The 27134-nt window shown below is 40.9% G+C and overlaps 1 protein-coding gene and 1 pseudogene across 2 annotated transcripts in view; one reads left to right on the forward strand and one right to left on the reverse strand.

Annotated features, from left to right (window-relative positions):
* The window catches only part of GRIK3 (glutamate ionotropic receptor kainate type subunit 3), a 524589-nt gene that overhangs the window by 124837 nt on the left and 372618 nt on the right, over positions 1–27134 (reverse strand). For both annotated transcript variants that reach the window (XR_014470426.1, XM_083173547.1), the window contains exons 9-10: positions 25528–25641; positions 17620–17823 (exon numbers count right to left, since the gene is read on the reverse strand). Coding sequence is in view for 1 of the 2 variants with exons in the window: in XM_083173547.1 (XP_083029673.1) it covers positions 17620–17823; positions 25528–25641 (318 nt within the window). In the remaining variant the exon portion in view is untranslated. The remainder of the gene's footprint in view (positions 1–17619; positions 17824–25527; positions 25642–27134) is intronic.
* On the forward strand, positions 384–501 carry LOC146060813 (5S ribosomal RNA; annotated as a pseudogene).

The raw sequence follows: 27134 nt of genomic DNA on the forward strand, positions 1-27134 counted from the left end.
CCTGGGTGAACTGGGTGATCAGACAAACCCTATTCTGACACCTGGAACACTAGCCAAGTTCCTGGACTGAGGGTACATTCACCTCTTTACTCTCATCTAAATTCTCGTGGTTTCCACTCCAGGGAGGATCGCCTCACCCCGTCTCTCTCATCCCCAATCCTATACATCGTAAGATTGGGGACAGCAGAAGTTGGGCTCAGACACAAGATCCCCCCTCTTTCTTACTACCCTTTATCTCACCCTAGTGACTCTCTCATTGGCCCTCCTGCTAATTATTCACCCTGCAAGGCCTCGATGGTAACAGGGAGGATCCTATTACTGCAGGACCAACAGCAGAAGCACGCTTGAGCCCACTTTCCACCAGCAGGGCTCTCGCACTTCAAACATACGGCCATACCTCACTGAATCGCCTGGTACCATCCGAACCCAGAAGCTAAGCAGTGAAGGGCCGACCAAGTACCTGTCTGGGGAACTAACAGGGAATAGTCGGTGCCGTAATTCACCACAACAGCAGAAGCCAACAGCTGTGAGAGTGACGCTCCATTCACACCTCTTTACTTCTATCCTGATTTTCTCCTGTCAATTTGTGATTCTAAACCCCTGTCTTCTCGTCTGATATTACAGACAATTTTAATTGACTACTGAGGGGTGGTGTGTCCTGCGCCATCTGAATTGCTATTTCAATCCTAGATGATAAACAGACATCATTTTTTGTTACAACTGTCAGAATAAGAAATAGCTATATGTGTGACCAATTTTCGCTAAGTTTATCTAATTAAATACCTGACCTAGTCAGCATTACTTTGATTTATTGCTTGGAGGAGGAAGACTTAATCCAACTAACTGAATTTCCTCAGTAAATGTATAACCCCTCTTATGCTAAATCCGTTTTTTAAGTGTTTCGATAATTAAAAGTTAAGTTTTAAATATTAGACACCATATCAAACATATATTATTACTTACAAGCGTGCCCCAAAAAACCTTGTCGGGTTCCCTTCAAGTCACCTCTGACTTTCCTTTTCGGACTTAAGATAGGGTCATATTTTGGATATGTTTTTTAGATACATGTAACACGATTTGGAGATAGATTGAATGTGGGGAACAAAGGACAGTTCAGAGGCAATGAGCTTGTGGGGTAGGGTGGATAGTCAAGTTAGATAGTAGTTAAGGCTGAATAAAGAAGTGCATCCATCAAGTTCAACCTACACTTACAGTTATGGAGATATCAGGATGGTAACTGTAATTGGCTGGTGGGAATACAGTCAATTCCGTTTTTAAATATTGAGTTTGAGGTGGCGAGAAGACATCCAAGATAATATGGCAGAGAGGCATTCAGAGACTCGCCCCACAACCACTGGTGACAATTCTGGGGTTGATAGATAGATTTGAGTATCGTCCACATACAAGTGATACTGAAATCCGGAAGAGCTGATTAGTTTGCCAAGAGATGAGGTATAGATTGAGAAAAGCAGTGGACCTAAAACTGAGCCTTGCGGAACTCCAACTGACAGAGGTAGTGAAGAGAAGGAAGAGTCAGAGAAGGGAAAACTGAAAGTGAGATCAGATAGGAAAAGATGAGAGCCAGGAGAGGGCTGCATGATTAAGACCTAGGGAGTGTAGTCTTTGGGAGAAATATATACGTACAGTATATACGCAGTTTTCTTGTCTTCAGCATATATCATGGGCATTATCTCAGCTGCTATATTGGACCACTGTAAGGATATGATGCAGATGCTTGTGTTAATTTAACCAACTCCCCATTAGTAATTCTTACTAGGTGGCATTTTTCTGCCAGCCATATCATCTAACCTATTCTATCCAAGCTGAAATTATACCACAAAGACACTCAATTACTTGTCTACTGTGAATCTTCTTGCTATCTTTTAAGTATGCACTTCAAATAGGTCTTAAAAAAGTGTAAAGATGAGTAAAATGTACTATTTTTGCTCCTCAAGTTATAACATGAAGTTTAATTAAGGACCGGTCTCAAGGCCAGTACCTCACTTGCATCAATTAGAAGTGGAGTGTGCTACTGTGCAGTTACCAACAACATGTAATGGTCCAGCACATTAATTGTTACCGCAATAACTGAGAAGTCACTGGCTGGTGAGTGGGTATATTGCAGCATGGCAATTCCGAGCCGTGGGTGCGAATTTGGCGTGACAAATGGGAGTGAGCCATGGCGATCAGGGATAGATGAGCATGGCAACATATGTATATCACAACTAGATGAACCAGTTACTTTATAATTTCACTATAACTTTTAAAATACTGTATATGATTGTTTTTGTTATCTTGTTTTGTCATCCATTTTTGGTGCCCTGCCATACATGTTAACCTTATCTTAATAATTTAATATGAATAATGTAATTTTTATTTTGTATTATCAAAATGAATTTGACCGCAAGTTTAAATGGCCAACTCCTGTTTGTATCTTTATTTCATAGATTATAATATGGTATTAAGAACGGTGAAATGGTGAAGAATGGAACTGTCTGGGATTTAAATGACCAATGCTTGGGTTTTTACAATCTGTAAAGATGGCGCCATCGCTACGAGGTGTACACACGGAGCGATATGTGCTTAATTTCTAAGAGATCACCCTGTGTGTATGCCCCTTAATTCACTGATCTTAAACGATCTTAATCACGATGCTGCACAATTACATGAATTATAGAGAAAAGACTGTGGTATAGCATGCTAGTTTCCCACATTTATTTTTTATCAACTAGATACTGGTGGATACTGCTACTGGGTGAACAATAGAGGCACGGAAATACAGTGCATGCTTGTGTAACAGCCATTTGTGTTATCAGATCGGGATGTTTAAAACAAGTCTACAAACTAAAGTTTCTTCTTACAAGTTACAGTAACAATGGTGTTTATGAAATACATTTTGATAGCTCAGACACCCACTAAGAATAGCTGTCAGCTCTGAGATCATGGAATGCAGAATAGTTTTGTCAGGCTATAGTCAATTCCTGCACTTTCAATGATCTATCAGTATTGTTACTGTGGAAACTATAATAGGCACCTTTCAGTTGAAAACACAGGTTCCCCCCTTAGCAGCATTTGTCTGGATGAGAGATCAGCATATACAATTGTTTCTGTTCAGCTACTACTTACATTTTTTTTATTTTAACTTGTAGTCCTATACTTACAGAAAATAAATGTCATAAAGTATAGAAAGCATGTTCACATGGGAGCAAACTCATACCCAAAAGTTAATTAATAGAAACAGATTGAGCGATGGCCACACTCAAAGAGTAGTACATTTTCTTTTTACAATTCATTCAAAGCACAGTCAAATTGGTGCATATTATACTTTTACATAATAAGTATTAGGTTTATCTGATTTTGGCTTATGCAATTCCTCCACCACTGTCTAACCCTCCAAGTGCACAGATCTACAATCCTTTCACTTATTTTAGAAGACTTCAAGACAAGCCATCCAGACCATGTACGTTTTACTATGACTGTACAAACAAGGTTTATCTGATTGACCCCTGATTTTGTTGGCTTGAACTGGTGATGATGTACACAATAAAGATGAGATAGGAAAGATTCGAACAATGTTTTCTTAGAACTGACTATTGGAATCCACATTCCTCAATCACAGGCAATTGAACCTGGTATAACTGCTTCCCGCTCCTGCAAACAGCTGCAAACGTGTATGCAGTCATGAACACAGGCGGGAAATCATTCACAATTCAATGATTTTCCCCCAGCTCGCAGCCCTGAGTGAGCCAGAATTCACTTGGCACTGCGAAGGCCTTGGGGATAAGGAAGCCGCTAATGACGTCTGCGGCTGTCCTTCCCAATGGTCAGAGAATGCCTGTGTTTTCACTTGCCGCCTTCAGGTGGATGGCTTGCATATGTGCACTGCGTACTGTGCGCATGCACGGTAGTACGATTATTGCTCTGGCTGCAAATTTACAGCCCGTGTGAATGATCCTGAATCGGGCCTCATGTTCATTGTCTCTGCGTTATGCAGAGTACTGTGTTCATCCTATCTGTTAAGCACCATAAGTCTGATTAAAGAAAGATCATCATTTAAATAAAATGATTAACATCATTCAGCATTATTTTAGAAATACCCAGAGACTAAATTAGCTAGCAATCTAGTTAGTCCACCTTCGTGAAGTATAGTTTTACTAAGTAAACCATGCCTAAGATCAACCATAAACGGAACTTAAGACATCACTTAAATGATATAGTACAGATAGATACAGTAGATAGATAGACAGACAGACAGACAGACAGACAGACAGACAGACAAACAAACAAACAAACAAACAAATTACTGTTTCAAAAATTTAGAACACCCCAATTTTTCCAATATCTAGCGAAAGTTGCAATGTCAATACAGTGCTTGAATTACTGTAGCTAGAAGTTTATACTAGTTCTTAAATCATTTTTTGTCTTGCACCCAAGCACGGATGTGCCTTTTTACTGTCATGCTGTGTATTTAGTCTTGTAGAGATGTCTATGGAACATTATCACTGGTATAGAAAATGTTATTACAGTATGTTTAGGCTTACGCCGATGGCCTACAGCGAGACTAAAGGTAGCGATTGTGATCCAAAGCTGTGTCCAAGAAAGCTGCAGTGATGCAAATAGTCAGGATAAATTGTACATTTTAAATGTGGCTTTATTGTCCAAATGCAAATTCTATGGGGTGTATTCAATGCGGTTGGCTAGGGGGTTAAACAACGGGGATAACAGAAAACAAGAGATCCTCGCCGTTTAACCCCCACGCCGGCCGCGAACCCTATTCAACATTCTGGGGGAATCATTGCTGTCGGAGGACTTCGAGGATTCCGCCAAACAGCAGGTTCGCGGCTAATGGAGGGAGCCCGCTGCATTAAGCTGCAAGCCTCGCTGTTTTAGCGGCCACATATGCCATTTTCCCCTCGCTCCAAAAAGCTAGCGAGGGGGAAGTGGCATGTACAGGAGGGTCAGGGCAGGCAGCACTGCTCGCTGTCACAACTCGCCCTCCGCATTGAATACTGCTCTATGTGCACTCTGTATTCTGCCACTATAGCAATATAAATGGGTTTGTTAATAATATTTATTACACCTCTTTAATGTCTGTAATATGTATGCTCAATTTTAACACATCCTACAGTATATAAAAAAAGGCTAATGCTGTTCCTCATCTCTATGGAGAAGATGTGTATGGGCGGTCAGCAGGTTGTGCCTGTCGGAGCAATTCAAGTGTTGTTCCATTTGGGTATGCTGAAATTACTGTTATGGTCAGTCATTTTAATGGGCTGGAAACTAGTTAATAAAAAAAAACTGAAATGTTCTAAATGATTTCTATTTTTTGTAGCTCATATTTAGGTTAATTAATAATAATGTAAAATATGTCTTGTATGAGTGAATATTCTTCATACGTTACAAGTATCATCTTAAATACTGTGTTATAAATGTGACTGAAGGTGCTATTTGCTAGGTCACCACCTTTTGTCACTATATGCTCACATTTTCCTTTCCATGTAATGTTAAGTAGTATAGCTGGCCCATAGCCTCAGTCTACCCTAGCTTCTAGCACATATGATCGTTGAGGTGGAAAAAAGTGAAAGAGAAAGTTCCATTTTTATATCAAGGCTTGGCAGTTCAGTGAAAGCGTTCTTAATCTGCTACACCTGCTCATAGCTTTGAACACATCAGCAGCTGTCTAACTGCCACAATGTCTTTTCTGTAGCTGGAACAGCGAAAATTGAGGGTGTGCTTGTATATCTAAAGACAAACAAATAAACGACACATATTTCTCTGCAGTTTATATAGTCTACATTGTATGGTTCCAATGCACTTCAAATATAATACTGGTACTATGAAAAATACAATTGCAATAGTACAGAGGGCATGGCCCCGGTGGTGGCACCGGCACTGCACTGCCATACAGCCTCCCTTACATTCTCTCATCTCTTCCTCCCTGCCCTGCTTTAAAGTTCTTGCTTGCCAGCCCTCCTCCTACCTGTGCTGCATCCTTATCCTCTCTCCCATTGTACAGAGTGCAGGACCCCAGTGGTGGCACCATCACTGCCCTACAGCCTCCTTTTACTTTGTCTCATCTCTTTCTCCCTGCCCTGCTTTAAAGTTCATGCTTGCCAGCCCTCCTCCTACCCATGCTGCATACTTTTCCTCCCTCTTCTTTCATATGCACAACCACAGGTCTGCCACTACCATTCCATTCCAGTGTGTTGAGTGTCAGTCGCACTTTAAATTTTGGTGTGGTGCGCTGTGTTAAACCTGTTAAACTGTTTTCAATGTAAACTCTGGGTCGCAAGGAGTAGGGCAAAGGGTGCAGGTGACCTGGGTGCCAATTTTGAGGGGGCATGGAGAACCATCATCTACTCTGTCTGCAGCCTGTCGTTTGGCTGTTTTGACTTACATGGATAATTCTGGCAGGAGCTGCTACTCACTGCTCTCTGAATACTGAGGGGCCCCAGAATATTGAGCCCAGCCATTTATCCAGCCTACCGTGATTTGAAAACTGAGCTGCCTAAGGGTTTGCACAGCGCCTGTCACATGGTTTTCTCCACATCGCCACCTTGCAACGATACCTACTGTAAAGTCTCTCCAACGGTCAACATATAAGCATCCCACTGTATCCTAACATCTTTCCTCACAGCTGCAGTGTGTGTGTGTGTGTGTGTGTGTGTGTGTGTGTGTGTGTGTGTGTGTGTGGGGGGGGGGGGGGGGGATTTAGTGTATCATATAGAGTATGTCGTGAAGTGCAATGTATTGGGGATTTAGTCTAGTGTATCATATAGGGGGATGTAGTGTAGCATATAAGGTATGTAGTGCATTGGTGTAGTACAATATTTAGGGTTATGTGGTTTAGCACAGTGTGTGTAGAGGATGTAGTGTATTGAGGTAGTGTAGCACTTAAAGGGATGTAGTTTAAAAATGCAATGCAACGTGTGAGGACACACAGGGAGTTTATAGTAGAGGGCAGGATGTACTAAAAGAAAAATGCTGTAAAAAACCCTGTTTTTTTGTTTGCATTTTAAAATTTACTAAAGCACCACCCGATGGGCCTTCATTGCGAATGGTTACACCAGCACTAGCTGGCGTAACCACATAGAAGCCTATGGTTCCTCACAGCAGCACTGCTGTGTAATGATCAGACATGGATCCCTCACACAGCAGTGTAGCAGTTTATAAAGAAGCACATAAACAAGTAAACTACAAAGATCTGCACATATAAGTTATAAAAAGAAGTAAAGAGACAAGACAGACATATCACTGCATCAACTCTCATATAAAGGACAAAGTGGAACAAAGACAGAAACATGCCTTCACTGACACAACCAAGGAAAAATACATTTCCAAGAAACAGCTAATAACAATAAAAACAAGTGGTTTCTACGCATGTCTGCAATGCAAGGCATGTAAGAATGAAGGCAGAACTTCGACCAAACCGCAGAAAACTTTTACGTCAAACATCACAAGAAAAGAATACTCAATTAAAGAACCAATATCGTGTGAGACAGAAGGCGTACTATATCTGCTTTGTTGCCCTTGTGAAAAACAATACATTGGCCAAATGAAACAACAACGCAAAATCAGGTTTTCTGAACACATTTATAACATTAAAAGAGGACTCGCTACTCACATCCTGTCAAACCACTTTGCCCTTAATTTTTAACAAATATACAAATATATTTAGACCCCATTGGAATGGAATATGATTCCCACCGATATTCTGATGACCATTTCCGTTTTTTACAAATAATTTTTTTTTAATAAAGTTTTTTCTGCAATAAAAGAAAAAAAAGCAGCACCATTTTTAAACTTGAAAAAGTGCTTGATGCACGAAACGCATTGTTACCGCTGCCCACTGTGAAGACCCTGCTATCCCTGCCACATCCCGCTCTGCAAGCCGCCCCACACATCTTGCAAGTGACATCACATCACAGCGGGCGCCGGCGAGTCGGAGGCAAAAGAAGAAGCAGCTTTTTAACCACGCTGTGCCGCAAACATCTCCCGTCTGACCCCGGCGTCTGTAAGTAGAGGTAGGGAAAGTGCAGACTCACAGGACACAACAACCACTTTATTAAGATTGTAAACATTATGTTTTAACCAATATTTTTCTTTTCAGGTGCTTTGTGTGCTCTTAATTCTGTTCTATTCTATTTACCTTTCCTTTATCCCCCTTTTTTTATTAGCACTCATTCTCTTAAATATTAACTGTTTTTTTTACCTTTTGAGCTGCTTTATTACACAAATTAGCGCAGTGCCCTAATATTTATACAGTCTAAAATAACGCCTATGTGCGGTACAGTTGTTCATGGTCGAACCAGCTTGATAGTTTTTGAACATGTTTGCATTGTTCAAAATAAGGTTTTGGGTAATTTAAAAAGAAAACATTGACACCCAAAGAGCGAAGAAACAAAATGCTTTGCCTGGGTGCAGTGATTAGTGAGGATGCAACTTTTTTTTATTGCTCCTCTAGTTATTTCTTTGTCCTAAATCTCTCATATAATTGTTTTAAGAAGCTTGTCAGACACTAGAATCAGCCTCACTGGTGCCATAATGAATGCACTGGTGAATGCGCTCATCTGCAAAAAGTAAGGGGCTAAAGGCTCCATTATTCTCCCAGACATCCAATGAACATTCTGCCAAACAGATATTTATATTTTCCCATTTTACTTTAAGTATGTTCCTTTTCTTATGCTTCAACTTATGTTATTTACAATTTTACACCTAGGCATTCTTTGCATATATTCACGCATTATTTACAGGTCTCTAGAGGGACCTAAGCAATGCTTAATTAATTCAAAGCAGATTTACAGCACTGACAATGGTCTTGAGCTGTTAACTGCACTGCAGCTCAATCAATGTCCCTTGATCTCTTATTATACCTATAAAACTTTCAATTTTCGCCTCTGCCTCTCTCCCATAGCCTGCTCCTCCTCCCACATTTTTGCTGTCAGCCCCAATCTACGGCTGCTGTCTCTCAACAACAAAGCTGGTAATTTGAAAGTCTCAGTTGATCATGACTCCCGCAGAACAATCTGTAATGCATGTTAACAACCGCATTGTGTAGTCATCCATCTTCATAGAATGAGGGCCTCTCAGTGAAGTGCTGTGCTGCCCAGCCAGGGATAGGGAGGACTTGTCTCTTGCCTGATTAATAAAGGTCTATACAGTTTAAAGCAAACTTAGATAAATAGGGGAAGATCAGTGGCTCAAGCATCCATACTAGCATAATTGGTAAATTAGGTGTTCCTGCCTTTCTTCTGCACTCCCATTAAGAGCATATGTTTGTAAATAGCAGTAAAGAAGCTGACTAATGAAAACCAATTATTACAAGAAGCTGGCTTAAAACCTTCAAATGTTGCCTCCAAATTCACCTCTTCATATAAGTCTATCAGATTCCAGAAGAACTCACTAAACAACCAATAAATATGTCTACCCCATTGCACAGTCCACACATTAATACCCCTTTCAGACCACACTTTTTACCGGGTAAAATGCTGTTTTTTTTACAGTTTCAAAACGGTAATATGTGCAGTGTGAAAGGTCCGTTTTAAATTTACTGGTTCAAGAAAACCGGTAATTCAAAACGGTTAAAAAGCAGGGTCCTACCCGTTTCCGTGTCCCTGTGTAATGTGATGGGACAAAACAGCATTGAAATGGTAATACCCCTTTCAGACCGCACTTAAACAGGTAATATGCATTCTAAAATATGCGGTGTGAAACGGATTAAGGGGGGTATTCAAACACAGTCGTGCTCCCGCAGCCATCTCCCGACGGGGGAGATGGCTGCGGGGCCCTATTCAATGCTGTCTTCCCCGACAGCATTGAACAGGGTTTCACCGCAGAACGAGCCCGACAGCATAAGCTGTCGGGCTCGTTCTGCCGAGAAAAGCCGGAAATAGGCGAGCTCCTGGCCGGAGCTCGTCTATTTCCGTCATCAACTCGCGGCCACGCCCCCTTCTCGCCGCTCGGCGGCCGGGACATTGAATCCCGACCGCCGAGCTCCAGTCGAGCCAAGCGAGAACGGGACAGGGGCACGGCTGTCGAGCTTGCTAAGGCTGTCTGAGCCATTTTTTTAAACGTTTTAAATTACCGGGTCAATGCCATGTATGCGGTGTGAAAGCAGCATAAACTACCCTCATCCAATAGAATGAACCAGTACCAACACCGCTGTATGATTAAATCATATAGCCCACCAGGCTAGTACCAAAGCATACTTGCCTACCTGACCCTCTCCATGAGGGAGAAAATTCTCTGTTCCTGGACTTCCCTGGTAATGTATGATTACCATCACCTATGGTGAAACACCTATCTCCCCACAGGTGATGGCAATCATACATTACTAGGGAAGCCCAGGAACAGAGCATTTTCTCCCTCATGGAGAGGGTCAGGTAGGCAAGTATGTACCAGAGCATTTATTTATTTACAGTTTCTTATATAGAGCATAAGAAATGTCAATTGAACAAGAGGAAAATACAGTATATACGTATAGTATTTGGTTTCTTTTTTTAAATATACAACAGTAACCAATATATGGACTGTCTTCCTCTTCCCAGACAGACTAGGAAACATACTTATTTATCAAACTTTGTAGCTCATTTACGAATGAGTGATAAAACTTGTTGTGAATGAAAAAAACTCCTTGCGTAAGCCAATCAGCCCCTAACTGTCATGTGTTCAGCTCCTAACTGCAACATGTTTTACAAAATACAGTTGGGGGCTGATTGTCCACCACAATTTTATTTTAAAAAATATTAAAAAAACAAAAACAAAATATACCATACAAATATAATTGTTTACTGTATACTATAGTGATGCATATTTCTGACAGTACCATAAGTGATCAATAGTTTTAAACTATCCTTAGAAGCCTCCTATATATTAGCCAATGATGGGTGAATTTGGTGTATGTTGCCATCAAGAGTGTGGCATCAGTGCCCACCATCCACGCAGAGGCAGATTTAGGGGTGAGGGCACCCGTAGGCACAACATTAATGGCCGCCCCCTGCCTAATTGTATTATTTTTATTGATTAGTTATAAGCCCTCATTTAATGATTGCCAATTTAATATAATAATAAAAAAGCCAACAACTGTAACATTTTCTTTTATTATGTATACATATTTACTAAGTAGGACAACTTACAGGGGCAGTATCTGCATGTCCTATTCATTTACATTCTATTGAAGATGGAATGTGGTGCAGTACAGTGGATAATTTGCAGTTACTGGTACATTTCAGGCTGACAGTACTACAGTATCACATGCATCCAAGTGCAGCCCCCAAACATGTGCCGCCCCTAGGCACTGGGAAATTCGGCACTGCATCCACGGAGAAAACACAGCTTGCTATCAACCATAGACAATGAATGGTTGCATACCATTGACAGCAGATGGCTATTGCTTCTAATCTGCAAGAACTTGAACTGGCCCTGTATTTTAACATTGTAGATCAATACAGATCAGCATAATCAAAATGATCCCTTTAATGTGCCTTCATAGTAATACCAATAGGTGAAAAATATATACAAATGAAAAAAAAAAAAAATACTTGACACAATGGGGAATTGATCTTCGATCATTCTGTGAAAAACACTCGCTATACGCTCACTACAAGGTTTAACGTCTCAGCTGGATGTGAAAATGCCCAAACAGTTGTGATGAAAGACTGACACAATGAAAGGCTGATCTGTCAGGGCTCGGGTGTCTGGTGTCCCTGTCTGTGGCAGAAGTGAGCCAGTGGAGGGTTCTGGGTACTGGAACACAGGAGGTTTGAGGTAATGACAGCTTATAGAACACTGGGCACTGAGGACACAGCTAGGTGCAGGAGTTGATGTGACTCTAAGCAGAGGCATGGAGTTTAACCCTAAACCCCTAGTTTTCACTAGGGACCCCTGCAAGGAGGTTTGGACTTCGCTGCAATCGGAGTACAGGTCGCAGACCTCTGTCAGTGTTCACACACCTAACTGACCAATCACTGAGGAATAAGTAGTGATGGATTAGTGCAGGTGAACTTGAGTACCGTAGTGTTTATAATCTTTGGCTTGGACAAAAGAGTCAAGTGTCATGACGGCGCCCATGCAGCGTGGGACCGGCTTGGAATCAGCGTGGGATGCAGACTGAAACTGACTTTTATTTGCATGTGCTGGGATGAAGACAGGGCAGACGACTGACTTCCTGTAATGTCAGCCACCCATACTGGCACACATCGGCCTACCTGCATTGCCATTGTAATGCCCAGCGTTTTCATAGAGACACCCATGAAACGCTGGGCATTCCCATGGGCGTCACCTGTCCCGGCCGTCTCACACCCTTGGCCCGCCCCAATCGCTACGAATGGCTCGTGACTAAGCACCGAAGCCATTTGCACAGGGAACCTGCACATGCACATAAACTATTATGAACATGCACAGAACAAAAACATCCCTGTTGCAAATTCACTGAATTAATAAGAATGTTCCCCTATGTGCTATGCGAGTTTGACTATATAGTCAAAATCAATAGCGCAAGTCGCACCGTGTGTATACAGCATTACAGCTACTGTACATTGCATGTGACTCAGAATCAGGCCTTAAGTGTCAAACTCAGTCTGTATATAGGGTATATTACACTATTTTTACTTGTGAAAGGTACTGAATGGGCAGTTTATCTCTCAATATATATGCGTACATTTTTTTCCCCTGAGTTGTGCTGATTATTTATGACTAATTTGCAGCAAAATATGTGAATTGGCCTTTTGAGGAGCAAGCAAAGTTAAATTAACTAGGCCTTTATTTGTGTATATAGTTATAATGATCCAAAGTATTTCAATGTTGCTTTAAACAAATGAAATGTAAAAACACAAAACATTGTAGTTCTATGGCCTTGTACAGTTCTTGTAACCTATTTGTGCTTTCTAAGCTATGTAATACAGCTTAAAAGGCATTTGACTGAAGTATAGTACTTTATAATAATGTGGAATAGAAGAGAGTGCACATTTTATTGCATTTGCCGTGTATTGCTATTTAAGGTGGAAACTGTATATACATGCTGCCATTGGCATATCTATAATAAGTGCAGAATCCAGAGTCCTGCTTCAGAGCTGCAGCAGGGGAAAAAATGGCTTCCTCACATGCGCAGTTATGATTAGTTACTGGAACATCGTGGGCACCACATTCCTTGAAAGATATGTGCATGCACAGTCGATTCAATAGGCACAGTGCTAGAGTCTACATCAGTCCCTGCCCCAGTTGAGCTTACAATCTATATTCCCTACCACATGTATATGAACACACACTCATTCTAGGGTTAATTGGTTGGGAACCAATTAACCTACTGTACCAGTATTTTTTTGAATTGTGGGAAACCAGAGTACCGGGAGTAAACCCACACAAGCATGGGAAGAATATACAAGTCCACACAGTTAGAACCATGGTGGTATTACAACACATGACCTCAGTGCTGTGAGGCAGTAACGCTAACTGTTACACCATCCGTACTGCCCAATATATGACAAGAAACTCTAGAGGCACCAGAAAGCCCCTGCTCAAGGCCCCTAGAATTGTGGGGTCCTAGGGCAGCTGCCCAGTAAGCCCATGCGTTAAGATGGCCCTGCTAAATTGTAAGCTGTAGAACAGTCACTCCAATTCTCCTGAATCTGTCAGGGTCCTTCCTTATCTTTCTAAATGTTTTTCTCTTTCCAGCATTTCTGCTGTTGTTGAAAATTACCCTACGGCATTCAATCTGCAATGCTTACACAAATGAAAATGGAAGGAAGACACAAGAAAGCCTCTTTTATTGTACAGTTATTTCTTTGGAGTGAGCTCCACGCGTCCCCAAAATTGTTGTTGTCACATTGAATACAATTAAAAAGACATTAAATAACTCAGAAACTAGAGCATCAAAGCTGACCAATCAAAGCTTGATTAGCAGTTGAGTTTGTTGCCATGGAGATCTATTTTCATAATGCTAATAATGATAGCTTTTTCCAAAGCAAAGGACATTTCATACATTAAAATGACTGCGCAGTTTAGCCAATGAAAATGTAAATTCCTCCCTAACCTTTTCTCCCTTGAAAACTGAATCCCTGATTGCGTACAAAACCGTTGGGGTGATTTCAGATGCTTATATTATATTCAGTAAAAGAAATTCTTAAGACCGGCTAAATGAAAATATTTAACCCTTAGAAGGTGAAATAGTGCAATGTCAGTACAGATTTCAGTATGTATATTAAAAATAACTAAAATTAAAAAACAAAATAAAAGAACCATGGTAATTCTCCTTAAGGAAAGATGGAAACAATTAAATGAGATTGAACAGGATTCCTCATTTATCATGGGAACTTGCATTTGCAATAAAATAAAATAATATTGCAAGACACTACACTCAGAAAGATGGTTGCTCTGAATGTACCGTATATAGTATAGGTGTCTCTCCAGTGTAAAAAATAACAATTAAACAATGGGATCTATTTACTAAGCCTTGGATAGAGAAAGAGTGGATGGGGATAAAGGAGATTATTCTGGTCCCTTCTTATGGGCAATTCGTTCACATGGGGACCGATGTTGGGCATATGCGCAGCTGCATTTCTGCGCATGTGGCCACAGCGAACAGACTGTTCGCCGGGTGCACGCACCCAAGACAGCAAGTGGGGGGAGTGGGGTTGTGGTGGATAGTCTTGCCCTTGGGAACACCCAGTGTTTCATGGGCGTTCCCATGGAAATCAGCCGGTGATGTGGGCGCCGGGGGGCGGTCAGCTGACACCACCGGATGTCAGCTGCCTGCCCATTTCCGAAAGGCCACGCATATCTAAGGTTACATGAGAGTAACCTTATATGTGCCTGGGTCTTCCACATCATTTGAAAGTCGGCGACCATCCAAGGATGTGGGTGTTCCCCACAGCCTGTTAAACATCCATTTGCAGCATTCCCTGCGATCGTATGCGGCGTTGCGAGGGGGAGCGGCAGGCGTACTAGCATTTAGCGGGTGGCATCTGGTGGACTCATAAGGGTGTGAATTTGCATCCTTGTGAATCAACCAGAATAACCCCCAAAGTACCACCCAATCACCTCCTAACTGCCAGCTCACTGGTTGTGTTTTAAAAATGATAGCTAGAAGCTTGTTGGTTTGTACATCCCAATCCACTTTTACTCTTTCCAGGATTTAGTAAATAGATTCCAATGTCCCTGAAAAACTTACTAGAAATCATGATTTTAATCCCAGTGACAGCATCTTATGAAATTGGACCAGTATGTTAGGGTTTATTTAGTAAGATGGCATACCCTCCAACTGTACCTTTTTGACAACTACAGTTCTGTTTATTTATGGCCTGTATCTTTTTCTGTGTCTCCAACTGCCCATTGTAAGTATAGAAAATTGGCCTGGCCATGCTCCCTTTACCCATGGCCACCTTATTTTCCAAATTTGTACCTGTTTTTGCTCTTCAGATATAGGAGGGTATGAGATGGGAGTTCTATGGAAGATGGGATGTTGCTATGCTATCTATTAGAAGGTGATAAATAAATAAGGGTACTTGATTAGTTTCATGGCGGCACTTCCCAGCAGATAGCATCATATGCAAATTGCATGCAAATTGCATGTAAATATATCACACAATTTGCATGCGATTTGCATACGATTTGCCTACAATTCAATCCGTGATGCGATTTAGCTCACCACCACTATCCACGTCAGGCCAAAGCATGGCAAGGCAATGTGGTATGTGTCCTCCTGACCTGTTCATACCCCCACTATCCATGCCGGCGCTGAGTTCATTTTATAAAGTGTGGCAAGCACAGCGAGCCACCGAGCCCAAAGCGTGGTGAGTGGACGCGGAAAATGAGCCCGAAGCATGGCGAGCGCATTGAGCACCGCGAGGGGACATGGATTACTTGATGTGTATTCCGCTCGTTTTAAGTGGACCCTCGCGGGCCGCGCTGCGTTCGCCACGCTTCAGGCTCGGTGGCTCTCTGCACTTGCCACACTTTATAAAATCAACTCCATGCCAATGTGGATAGTGGCGGTATGAACAGGTCGGGAGTATGCATACCGCATCCCCTCGCGGGGCACACTACGCTCGCCACGCCTCAGGCTAACGTGGATAGTAGGGGGGTGTTAAATCGCATCGCAGATCAAATTGTATGCAAATCATATGCTAATCGTATGCCCATATATTTGTGTATGGTCAAACTTTGTTCTGGGTACCGCTCCTGATTTCTTCCAATTGAAACATTGTATGCTTAGGTGGGAGATTGTACACACAGAATCTCCTCACCAAAGTGTGATATAAATGATATACTGATTCACTATAACTGGAAATTGTATGCCTTCAAAGTGTTTACATGTTTTTCCAATTTGGGAGAAAAATCTGCCAAGGGAGACTTGTCCTACTTTCTCCAATACACACTGGGCTATTGAAGCAGTCTTTTTGGATATCTGTTGCCGACTAAATCAACAGACACCTAGGTATGATTAATATTCTGTACTAAGTGCATATAACTTATCACGACAACAGTTATCTGACAAATTTTGCCAAATCTGTATACCTTGAGTCACTTTTTTTGCTGTGAGCAAAAGCAGCATACAAAGGTGTATGGTCAAACTGTGTACTGGGTGCCGACATTTTGTTACGTCAACAATTGGCTTTCAACAACAATATATTTATATATCTTAGTAAATTTTCATCTCTCTATCCAGCGCATAATTCAGACATACAGTCTGAGAAAATAAGCAGTCTCTACACCAACAGGGAATTTAACCCTTTACATAGAATAATATCTCAAATTTGCCTCTAAACGAGCCCCAGTCTTATATTACTGGGCACACATCCTTACCTTAAAACAGGAGGTACCAACTAGACACACTCCTAACCCTACTGGGGGACCATACCCCCAATAGCATAGCCTATTCATTAACAGCTCCCTGCTATGTTTAACCATTTAGGCTATATAGTCATCCCTTTTGAATAACAGAAATAAAAGTTGTTTTAAATTACACAACTGTACATTTTCAAGAGTGCCCCAAGAAAAGAGTCCTCTTTCCCTCTCCACATAGTTACAAATGCAAAGATGTCATTGAGTTACAGTAGTAGTCAGATTTACAGTGGGATTTTTATTAAAAGCAAAACCATGTCGCATATTTAATAAATATTGCTGCTTTAAATTTTAAAACTTCCAAATTAAGGCTGTTTCAAAAAACCTAATACATATTACTTTTGGTCCTTTGACATGTTGGCATTAGTCATATTTAATGTATAAAGTTATATAAAGATAATGAATAACAAAAACATAAGATAATTAGATTTATTTAAAATAAACAATCAGGTTTTCGTAGAACCCTCTGCTTCACTTACTGACTGGAACGTATACTGACATGTTATTTTAAGTAGCATTTGTCAGCATGCTCCACAATATACAGTAATGAGCATTGCTGTATGTTTTGAATGGTTATTCTTGCATAAACTGCATTCTACGGTATGACATGAACTGCTTGAGAGGTTTCGCTTTTAGAACATACATTATAAAGGGTTTACATTTCACTGACCTTACATATTGATGTTTTACTGATTGATGCTAATATTAAGCCTTAAAGACATCTAATACATATAATTTTTATTTGGCAATTATTTGAAACATTTTAAAATAATCACTTACATGGTCAATGAGCTCCTTGACCAGACCATTCCATTGTCCTTTCTCATCTTGGGATCCATATCTGCCATCTTCTACTAAACGTATATCATATTCAAATCCCAGAATTTCTGACACTTTCTTTAGGAGGTCAATGCAAAAGCCTTCAAAACGATCCTTGCCAAACAAAGGAGTATCCGACCTCTTGAACATCACATAAGGCTCTTCCTAGATAAAAAAAAATAAATAAAATAAAACAATAATAAAGTGTTCAAGATAGTATATTCACATTTCCCACAAATTTCCTTAAGCACACTGTAATCAATACTCATGCTCAGAGCAGATCAGTTATTTACTGTCAGGGTATATATTGTAGCACATAAACGTTCTGTTATTGGATTGAATAATCGTGGTCACCTACTGTAGTAGTAATAATAGTAGTAGCAATATATTATGTATATGATGTATGGTGGTATAATTTGGATAACAGCCTTGTGTGTAAGTAGTACATTTATTTTCTATTGAATACAATAGAAAAAAGGTAACTAATGGGGACATACAGAGCAGATCAGTAGATGATGAATACGTTCATCATCAGCATACGTTGCACTTAAAAAGGACTAAAGTGGTGAGAGGGTTTTTGGTAGTAACAATAAGATCACAATGGCAATAATCAATGTAGGTGATAATGAGTGCATGGATTAGAGTTTGAGCAGTGTCTTGTGTAAGACATAGTCATAACTTGGATATGTTTTTTTAGAAAGTGGGGAACAAAATACAGTTTAAAGTCAAAGATGACTTTTAGGAGCAAGCTTGTGGGGTAGGGTTGTCGAGTTCTCAGCATTGATACAGATATCCAGTTGGTAACTACTTTTGGCCAGTGAAATATAATTAATTCTGTAAATTTGAGGTGGTGAGATGAAATGCAGAATGAAACGGCAGAAAGGCATTCTGTGACATGGATCATTACAGATGGATAAAAAACTCTGGAGAAGATGGGTAGATACAAGAAAATATAAGTATCCATGCTCTCTAGTGAGACCTCTGTGGTAACCTGGTTAAAGTTGTTCCAGCATCCCTGCACGACTACCTGCAAACAGCAGACACCAGGTGGTGAGCTGTATAAAACAACACTGATCCATGAGAATCAGTGTGTTTACAACAGAGAATATGGCTGTATCTGTTATACTTCAGTAAACCAGCACCACTGGTTAAGTAACTGAGCACAAAAGAGAAGAGAAAGAAAAGAGTGTCCTTTTATTTAGGTGCACCTAAATAAAAGGACACTTTTTTCTTTCTCTTCTCTTTTGTGCTCAGTCATGTTGTGTCCTATGGTAGCACACCGCTGATCCAATGACTGTGGTACCTACCATATAGGAGATATTGATAGGGGTTCACCCATAATCATTGAGTCTTGTGCGATTGACAATCCCTCCCCCCATTTTTCTGGTTAAGTAACTGGGCTGCTTATAGTTTGAGTCACCTTCACGTATGTGTCTCTACATAACTCTGCAAATAGCAACAACTGCACTCACATCATTACCAACATAAACCAATGTTTTGTTGACTGATAAAAGCTTCAAAGTACATTGTGAGGACTTCCTTATTCAAGACCTCTGAGTCTTTTAGTTTTTTTGGTATAGGAATATAGGTACTTGTTTCCTAATTAAGGTATGCGATGGCATGCGATGGGACCCGATTTTCGGGTCCTAAGAGCAGAACTGTACAATTTTAATATTGCGTCGCATCGCATGCCATTACAATGGCATGCGATGCAATGCAATTTTTAATTGTACAGGCACCCTGATGGGTGATTACTATGTTAAATGCACCCCCATTGTTAACGCCACCCCGAAGCGTGGCAAGCGCAGCAAGCCCGCGAGGGGCGGCAGTTCGCATCCTCCGACCTTTTCCTACCCCCACTATCCACGTCAGCGTGGAGTTTACTTTATATAGTGTGGCGAGCGCAGCGAGCCACCGAGCCGGAAGCATGGCAAGGGGACACGGAATACATGTGAATTAATCCACGTCCGCTCGCCACGATTCGGTCTCGGTGGCTCGCTGTGCTCGCCACACTATATAAAATAAACTCCACGCCGACGTGGATAGTGGGGGGTATGAAAAGGTCGGAGGACGCGTACCGCTGCCCCTCGCCACGCTTCAGGTTGGCGTTCATAGTGGGGGTGGTGTTAACAATGGGGTTGCATTTTACATAGTAATCACCCATCAGGGTGCCTGTACAATTAAAAAAATTGGGTCTGATCGCATCGCATGCGATGCGATCAAAACGATCAAAACAATGGAATAAGATGAAAATCATGGGCGCCGTGCTAGAAAACAAGTACCGGAATATATATTTGGCACCCCTCCCATACTTTATAAAACGACAGCATGCAACTTTGCCACACAACAGGAGTGTAATCCCACAAAGAACAGTAATGGCGATATAAATGTACACCTAAATAAAATATTGCCAAACAGTAGCACAATCTTATTCACTTTACAGCACCTGCAGTACCCCTGATTTATATTACACCACACAGTAGTACCCCGTAAACACATTATACCCACAATAAAGCCACTTGCACATAATACCCACAGTAGTAATGCAGCTTAAACATAATACCCACAGTAGTATTACACAAATAATGCCCACAATAGTTGTGCCCCATACACAGATAATGCTCACAGTAGGTGTACTCCCTATTGTAGCCTATTGGGCACCACAGATGGTGTAATGGTTATCATTACTGCCTCACAGCGCTGAGGTCATGGGTTCAATACCCACCATAACTGTGGGTTATGGTGCATAGTTTATATATTCTCCCCGTGTTTGTGTGGGTTTATTCCGGGTACTCTGGTTTCCTCCCACAATCCAAAAATATACTGGTAGGTCAATTGGCTTCAAACAAAAATTAACCCTAGAATGTCTGTGTGGTAGGGAATATAGCTTGTAAGCTCCACTGGGGCAGGGACTGATGTGAATGTTCAACTATACTATACTGTAAAGAGCTGTAATATGTATGTGCTATATAAGAAACTGTTAATAAATAAATAGCCTCCAGTGCCCATCATCTACTGCTGCAGTTTAATAATAAAAAGAGCAAAGGTGGAAAAGCTGAAAGATGGGTGGGGCTACCACTCAAACATGTCTACAGTCATGCTGGCTTCTGGCCCTAGCACAGATTGCACGTTTCTGGTTACATGAAAAGGATCTGCGTCTACCAAGTATGGAAAAAGCTGTACTGAACAGGCTGGCAGCTTCTGGGTTACAATGACACAAGCTACTGGCTTACTTGCATGTTGCAGCCAGACCAACGCCCTCTATGTTTGGCACCCTAGTTGATTGCATCATTTTGCTAATTTCAAATCCAGCCCTAAATGGGCCTAACTGTACAGGCAATACCTATTGGGTCCAAGCTTGGAGATTGCAGCAAACCTCCAATAATGGCTGGTTAATGAGGTTTGAATGCATGTTAGGCCTTCGTACATCTCAACCACAGCAACTATTTAGGCAAGACTATATTAATTGAAATGAATCGCTGCTTTTTATTTTAGTGTGAACTGAAGAATATGTCATTCTGATTTTATATATACTGTACATGTGTAGTCTGTGATCACAAAAGTAGTATATAAATAAATACAAACAATGTTTTAATTATCCAGAAATTCCATTGTCTACTATTGTCTGGATAATTTTCATTTAGAAGTCAAATATCTGCTTCTTCTTAAAATGCATTATACACCTAGTTAAAACTAAGTTTATCTTCCTTGCCCCTTTTTCTACTTTTCACCTACAGGATTGACCTTGTAAAGGTCAGTGTATCTCGGCAGAATTAAATGGTAAGGTTCATAAACAGGGACATACTGTGTCTGCAAAATATGCTGTGCACATCTGTATATCCTGGCATCCCCTTTAAAAAAAATAAAAAAGGTATTTATAGTAATGTGTTCATAAAATGCAAATATGCAATTATTAGCAAGCCAACAGCTTTTATAAATCATAAGCCACTATTAATTTTCTGCTGTCACAGAGTAGCAGTATGCATATATTACGAGCTGCTAAAATGTTGTAATGTACACTGCATTTTACATATTTTTGCTCAGATAATTCCTAACTGTATGAAGCTCCTCACAGCCTATTTTCCTATTTATTAGTACAAAATGGACAGGGATTGAATTTTAAGTCACCAACTAATTTTCTAAATTGATTCTGTGGCCAAAGGTGTCCAAGATATGGAATATTGTGAGCTGTGAAATTGCTGTGGGAGAGTGATTTTTGCTGCCTGGGTCATGGATCTCTCCCTCAATAAGTCATTTCAATATTAACAACAAAAAAAAGGAAAAATAAAATACAAAGTATGGCCATCTAGAAATTCACACTGTGGCTTTTCCATACGATTAGATTCCATCCGTAAGGCAGTACGGATGGTGTAATGGTTAGCATTACTGCCTCACACCACTGAGGTCATAGGTTTGATTCCCACCGAGGCTCTAACTGTGTGGAGTTTGTATATGCTCCCCGTACTTGCGTGGGTTTCCTCCGGGTACTTTGGTTTCCTCACACAATCCAAAAATATACTGGTAGGCTCATTGGCTCCCAACAAATTATCCCTAGAATGTCTGTGTGTGTGTGTACATGTGGTAGGGAATATAGATTGCAAGCTCCACTGGGGCAGGGACTGATGTGAATGTTCAAATATTCTCTGTAAAGCGCTGCGGAATATGTGTGCACTATATAAGATACTGTTAATAATGATAATAACAATCAGGGCAACCTGTTTTTTTTAACAGGGCTTTAAGAATAGTTCAACATAACCGAATCAGGCATCTTCAGACTGATGAAAATGTAAGGATAAATCTAGAGCAGTAGCCTGAAATCATCATATTATTTATTTTCACAAAGGCATAAATCCCACAGCAAACTACAAAAATAAAAAACAAAGTGAGATGGAGAAAATGTAAATAAAAAGTGCAATTATTTATCAAATTACATTAAATATAATTGTACATTAGTTTGTGCTATAAAATGTGCTAGTTTTTCTCAGAAATTTGTGATGTGGTTCATTTTCTAGCAAATGAGGTTGTCAATGAGTGCTTAGATATTTCATTGACAATAACCCGTTGTATTGTATTACTACTTGTATTGTACTAAATGTTATGAGAACAAACCAAAAAAATCTAAATCCTGTTCTAAAAATATGTATTTAAAATTGATGAACTTCTTTATGCCTGGAAAATTGCAGGAGCAGGCTCTACCAAGAAATTTCCAGGCATGCTACTGTTTGCTAGGTGTGCGCCAGTGGTGCCTCCAGCTGTGCACCACTGGTGCACACACATCCCTTGCATCGTCCCTCCCCCCCCCCCCCACCATAGCATGCCTGTCCTCTTCCCCCCCGGCACGTTACACCCTGCCGTATGATCATATGCCGAATCGCCGGGGCCCCCTTGCAGCTTTCCACCGCCGATGCCAGGCTGCTCAGAAAGTTTGGGGCCCTTTGGGAGCCTGAAAGTGCCTTTGGGCACCTGAACACACAACTGTCCAAACAACTGAGTGCACCCAACCCCAACCCCCCTCTCACCAACTATCATACACTGGAGCTCCTCAGCGGCTGCCCCCCGCTGACGCCAGGCCTCTTTAGAAGCAGCAGCCCTAGGGGAACAGGGGCAGCTGAAGAAGGCAGTGGCTGCCCCTTCTGTGGTGAGTATTTCTGAGACTCCACATTTCAAAAACGGCACATTCCAAAATGACTGGAAACCGTCACCAAAAAGGTTTCACTACTGGGGTGAGGACCCCTCCAAGAAAGCCCCTTCCATTTGGCTGAATTATAGGAAGTGGCAAGCCCACAACTAATAACAGTCTCTGGAGTGGTAACTATACATATGCTGATTTGATAACATTGCCAGTACTGTGCATATGTTTTATTAACCCCATAGACTATTACTAACAAAAAGGACTCACTAACACATCTGCTTGCTAATCACTAATGGAACTGTGTTCATCTATATTCATATCCATCCTCATCCAATAAATTGAAAATGTCCTTCATTACTTCAAACTTTTTCTGTTCATATATACATTTCAAGTGAAGTTAGTTGTGGATTATATCCGCTATTTTTAGCAAAAAGCATCTTCCTGGACTTTCCCCATTGTCCCTCATTATAGATACATTGCCTATCTGCTTATTTTAATCTATTGTGGATCCACAGTTATTTTTAGGAATATTGCTTGATATTTTTGTCTCTACATGTATGTTTATTTGTGTTTTTATTGTTGATTTTTATAAAATGTACTATTAATTTTAGCACAGTCTCTTTTATCTATTTATAGTTTTGCTTTTTATGTGGTTTTCGAGTACCCACATCTGACTGCTGCTCAAATAATAGGTTAAAATGAGTCATATGTTCTGGGAGCCTTCTGATCTGTAGCGAACATCCATTTTTTCCTATTTTTTACAATAGAAGTTGCTTTATCGGAAATTATAATCCTGAGGAGAGTGAGAAAAGTCATTTTGGTATGACATTGCCGAGTTTTCTAACAGGTTGACACCAGTATGCCTCTTCGTAAAGCCAATGATACAAAAGTTCCCTGTCTGTGAATAAGCTGCCATTTTGTGTTACATACTGCTTCTGGTGCTGTTTAAAGACATACTCCCACACATTGGGCTGTCATATTCATGCAATCTTTACTTCATCACTACCACTTGTTCGCAGGTATTTTCTTAAGTGTATAGTGGTTACAATAGCATTTCTTTGCCAAGAATTTGTTTTTTGAGCTTTCAGGCGAGGAACTGATGTCCTGTAAAATGGAGCCAAAATGGAATTGGTTAACATAGACACAATTAACTGTCTAAAACAGTGCATTTGGATGGGAGCTTTCATTCTTGCTTCTACTTCCAAAGGATTGTTTCACAGTCAATTCTTATTTGGAACTACTAGTCTTCTTGGTCTCCTTCTGGCATAGAGATTCACCCCTCAGCAGCAGTAGCAGTCCTAGCGTAGAATCCTAGATACTGTAGGTCATGAATTTGATTCTCACCATTGCCCTAAATGTGTGGACTTGGTATTTGCTCGCCATATTTGGGTGAGTTTCCACTGGTACTCCAGTTTCTACCCACAAACCAAAAATATACTGATAGGCTAAATGGCTCCTAACAAAAACAACACACTAGTGTATAAGTGAGTGTATGTATGGGAAGGCAGACTAGACTGGCCAAGTGGTTCTTATCTGCAGTCAAATTCTATGCTTCTATGTGGCAATATTAGCACACTTACACCTAATGAATGTTATTATTTTTCAACACAATACGTATAATCAGTATAAGCTGCTTGTGTCCTATTAACATTGTTTTGCGAATAAGAAGCATTTTAATGGAAATGGCTGGTACAGGTTGAGTATCCCGTATCCGAATATCCGAATATCCGTTATCCGAATTATTCCAAAAACCATACATTCCAGAAAGTGAAAAAAAAAACATTTTTTTTGCTAAAAATTCACTGGGGACATTTGTACCAGCACTACTGAGGACATAATATGTAACTGGTACTATATATGTACAAGAAAATGATTGCTTGGCATTCAAATTCAATATCTAAGATAGTACACAAATTTTGTTTCATGTTTTGAAACCTTGTTTTTTGAACAAATAAAATATATGTGTGCATTTCATGTGTTTGATGTGTTTATACAGCATAAATGCAAGATACTTCAAAATACATCATACAGAATAATCCGTTATCCAAAATTCTCCTGGTCCCGAGCATTTTGGATAGGGGATACTCAACCTTTATTGCCAAGGCATGGTTAGAAGGATTGTGTAACTTACAAGCAGGCTAGAAATATGTCTTACAGGTCGAGCAATTATATTTAACCAAGTAAAAAGCTATCTCTATAACAATATTTCTATTTACTGGATAACAATTATATCTTACCAGCACAGTAGTGACAATGAGTGTCCGGTTTGTCAAAGACTCACTGACATTTGGTCCTCGTCCTTTAGCAACCTCAGTGATGTTTAGGCCATCAGTGGGGTTCCATGTTCCCACCTAAGAAGGAATAACATATTTTTATGTGTTTAGAAAATGCATACTCCCATGGTGAATATTTACAGTAAATCTATAACACTGAATGGTATTAGTAACCAGTCTTAAAATTACTGCATGATAATAGAATTCAGAGATTAGGTTACATGTATTTGCACAAATGTATGATTCAAACCTAAAATCAAGACTTCTCTGTATATTGGGGGTGTATATTGCTATATCTAGGTGTGGGGTGCGGCACCCCAGAAATTAGCATAAGCCAGAAAGCCCAGAGCAGCACACCAGTGAAAAAAATAATAAAAGTGTTAATAAGTATAAGTGATAGGAAGGCAAAGCTATTTAGAAAAAGTGATACAAAAATAATGAATGTACTGTAAGTAAAATAAATAAATAGTGTTAGTGAAGAGATTAGTGGGTGTTATGCTGTGTACACATGGGGCGATATGATTGCTGGCGATATATTGCTAGCAATATATCGCCAGCAATTATAATGCTCATTGTCTCCTTTTCATCAGCGATGAAAAGGAGACACTTCTACTGACACGGGGTGGGGGGGAAAGATCCGAAGGGAGGAGGGAGCAGCAGCAGCAGACGCTCATGCTGCTGCTGTCACGGGGCGAAGGGGAGAGAGACCAGGAGGGAGGGAGCAGCAGTAGCCATCTACTGTCACGGGACGGGCAGGTGGGCGGGGAGAGACCAGGAGGGAGGGAGCAGCAGTACGTAGCCGTCTGCTGTCACGGGGAAGGGGGGGAGCAGCAGCCCTGACCTCCTGCTCAGCACCAGGGGAAGCCGCTGGTCGCAGGAGCATGCTCCTGCGACCAGAGAACATTAGTGGGTACACACGGAAGCACGCAGCTGCCAGCAGCACTCCAAATCTCTGGCAATATGGTCGCTCAGCAACCATATTTCCAGCGATTTCAGCCAATATCGCCCCGTGTGTACGCACTTTTAGAATGTAATAATGTCCCACCTCAGAGCCAGATTGGTGTAATATGGGTGTGGTGTTCCTGGATTGGTGTGGCTGGATGGCTCTGAGGTAGCACACTATTATATTCTAACATCCACCCAATCTCCCTGAAATGGATTTTCACAGCAGACAACTACCGTAATGTTACTGAAGAAATAAAAGGTGCATTTACTGTACTTGCAGTGGCGGATTCAGGGGGGGGCACCCGGGCATGTGCCCCCCCTGTCATTCATTTTGTAGATGAGGACCAGAGCTTTCCAACGAACCCAGCCCCATGTTTCTAGCCCCCCGGGAAACGGAGATATCGCCTGGCAAAGCTGTAACATTTTTTCCCCATAGGATAATATGGGACCCGGCTGCCAGTTCCCCCCCCCCCCCCCTGGCATCACAGGAGCTTGTGGTTGATGTCATTCAATTCCAAATCGCTGGGCCTTCATTATGATACCAGGCTGGTCCATATCGGTCAATCGGTTCCAGAGATATTGCGTGTAAACCGATTTTTATTTTTTATTTTTATTTTTGAAATGTA

This window comes from Crinia signifera, chromosome 2, assembly GCF_055691185.1.
Source record: "Crinia signifera chromosome 2, ASM5569118v1, whole genome shotgun sequence".
Classification (NCBI taxonomy): domain Eukaryota; kingdom Metazoa; phylum Chordata; class Amphibia; order Anura; family Myobatrachidae; genus Crinia; species Crinia signifera.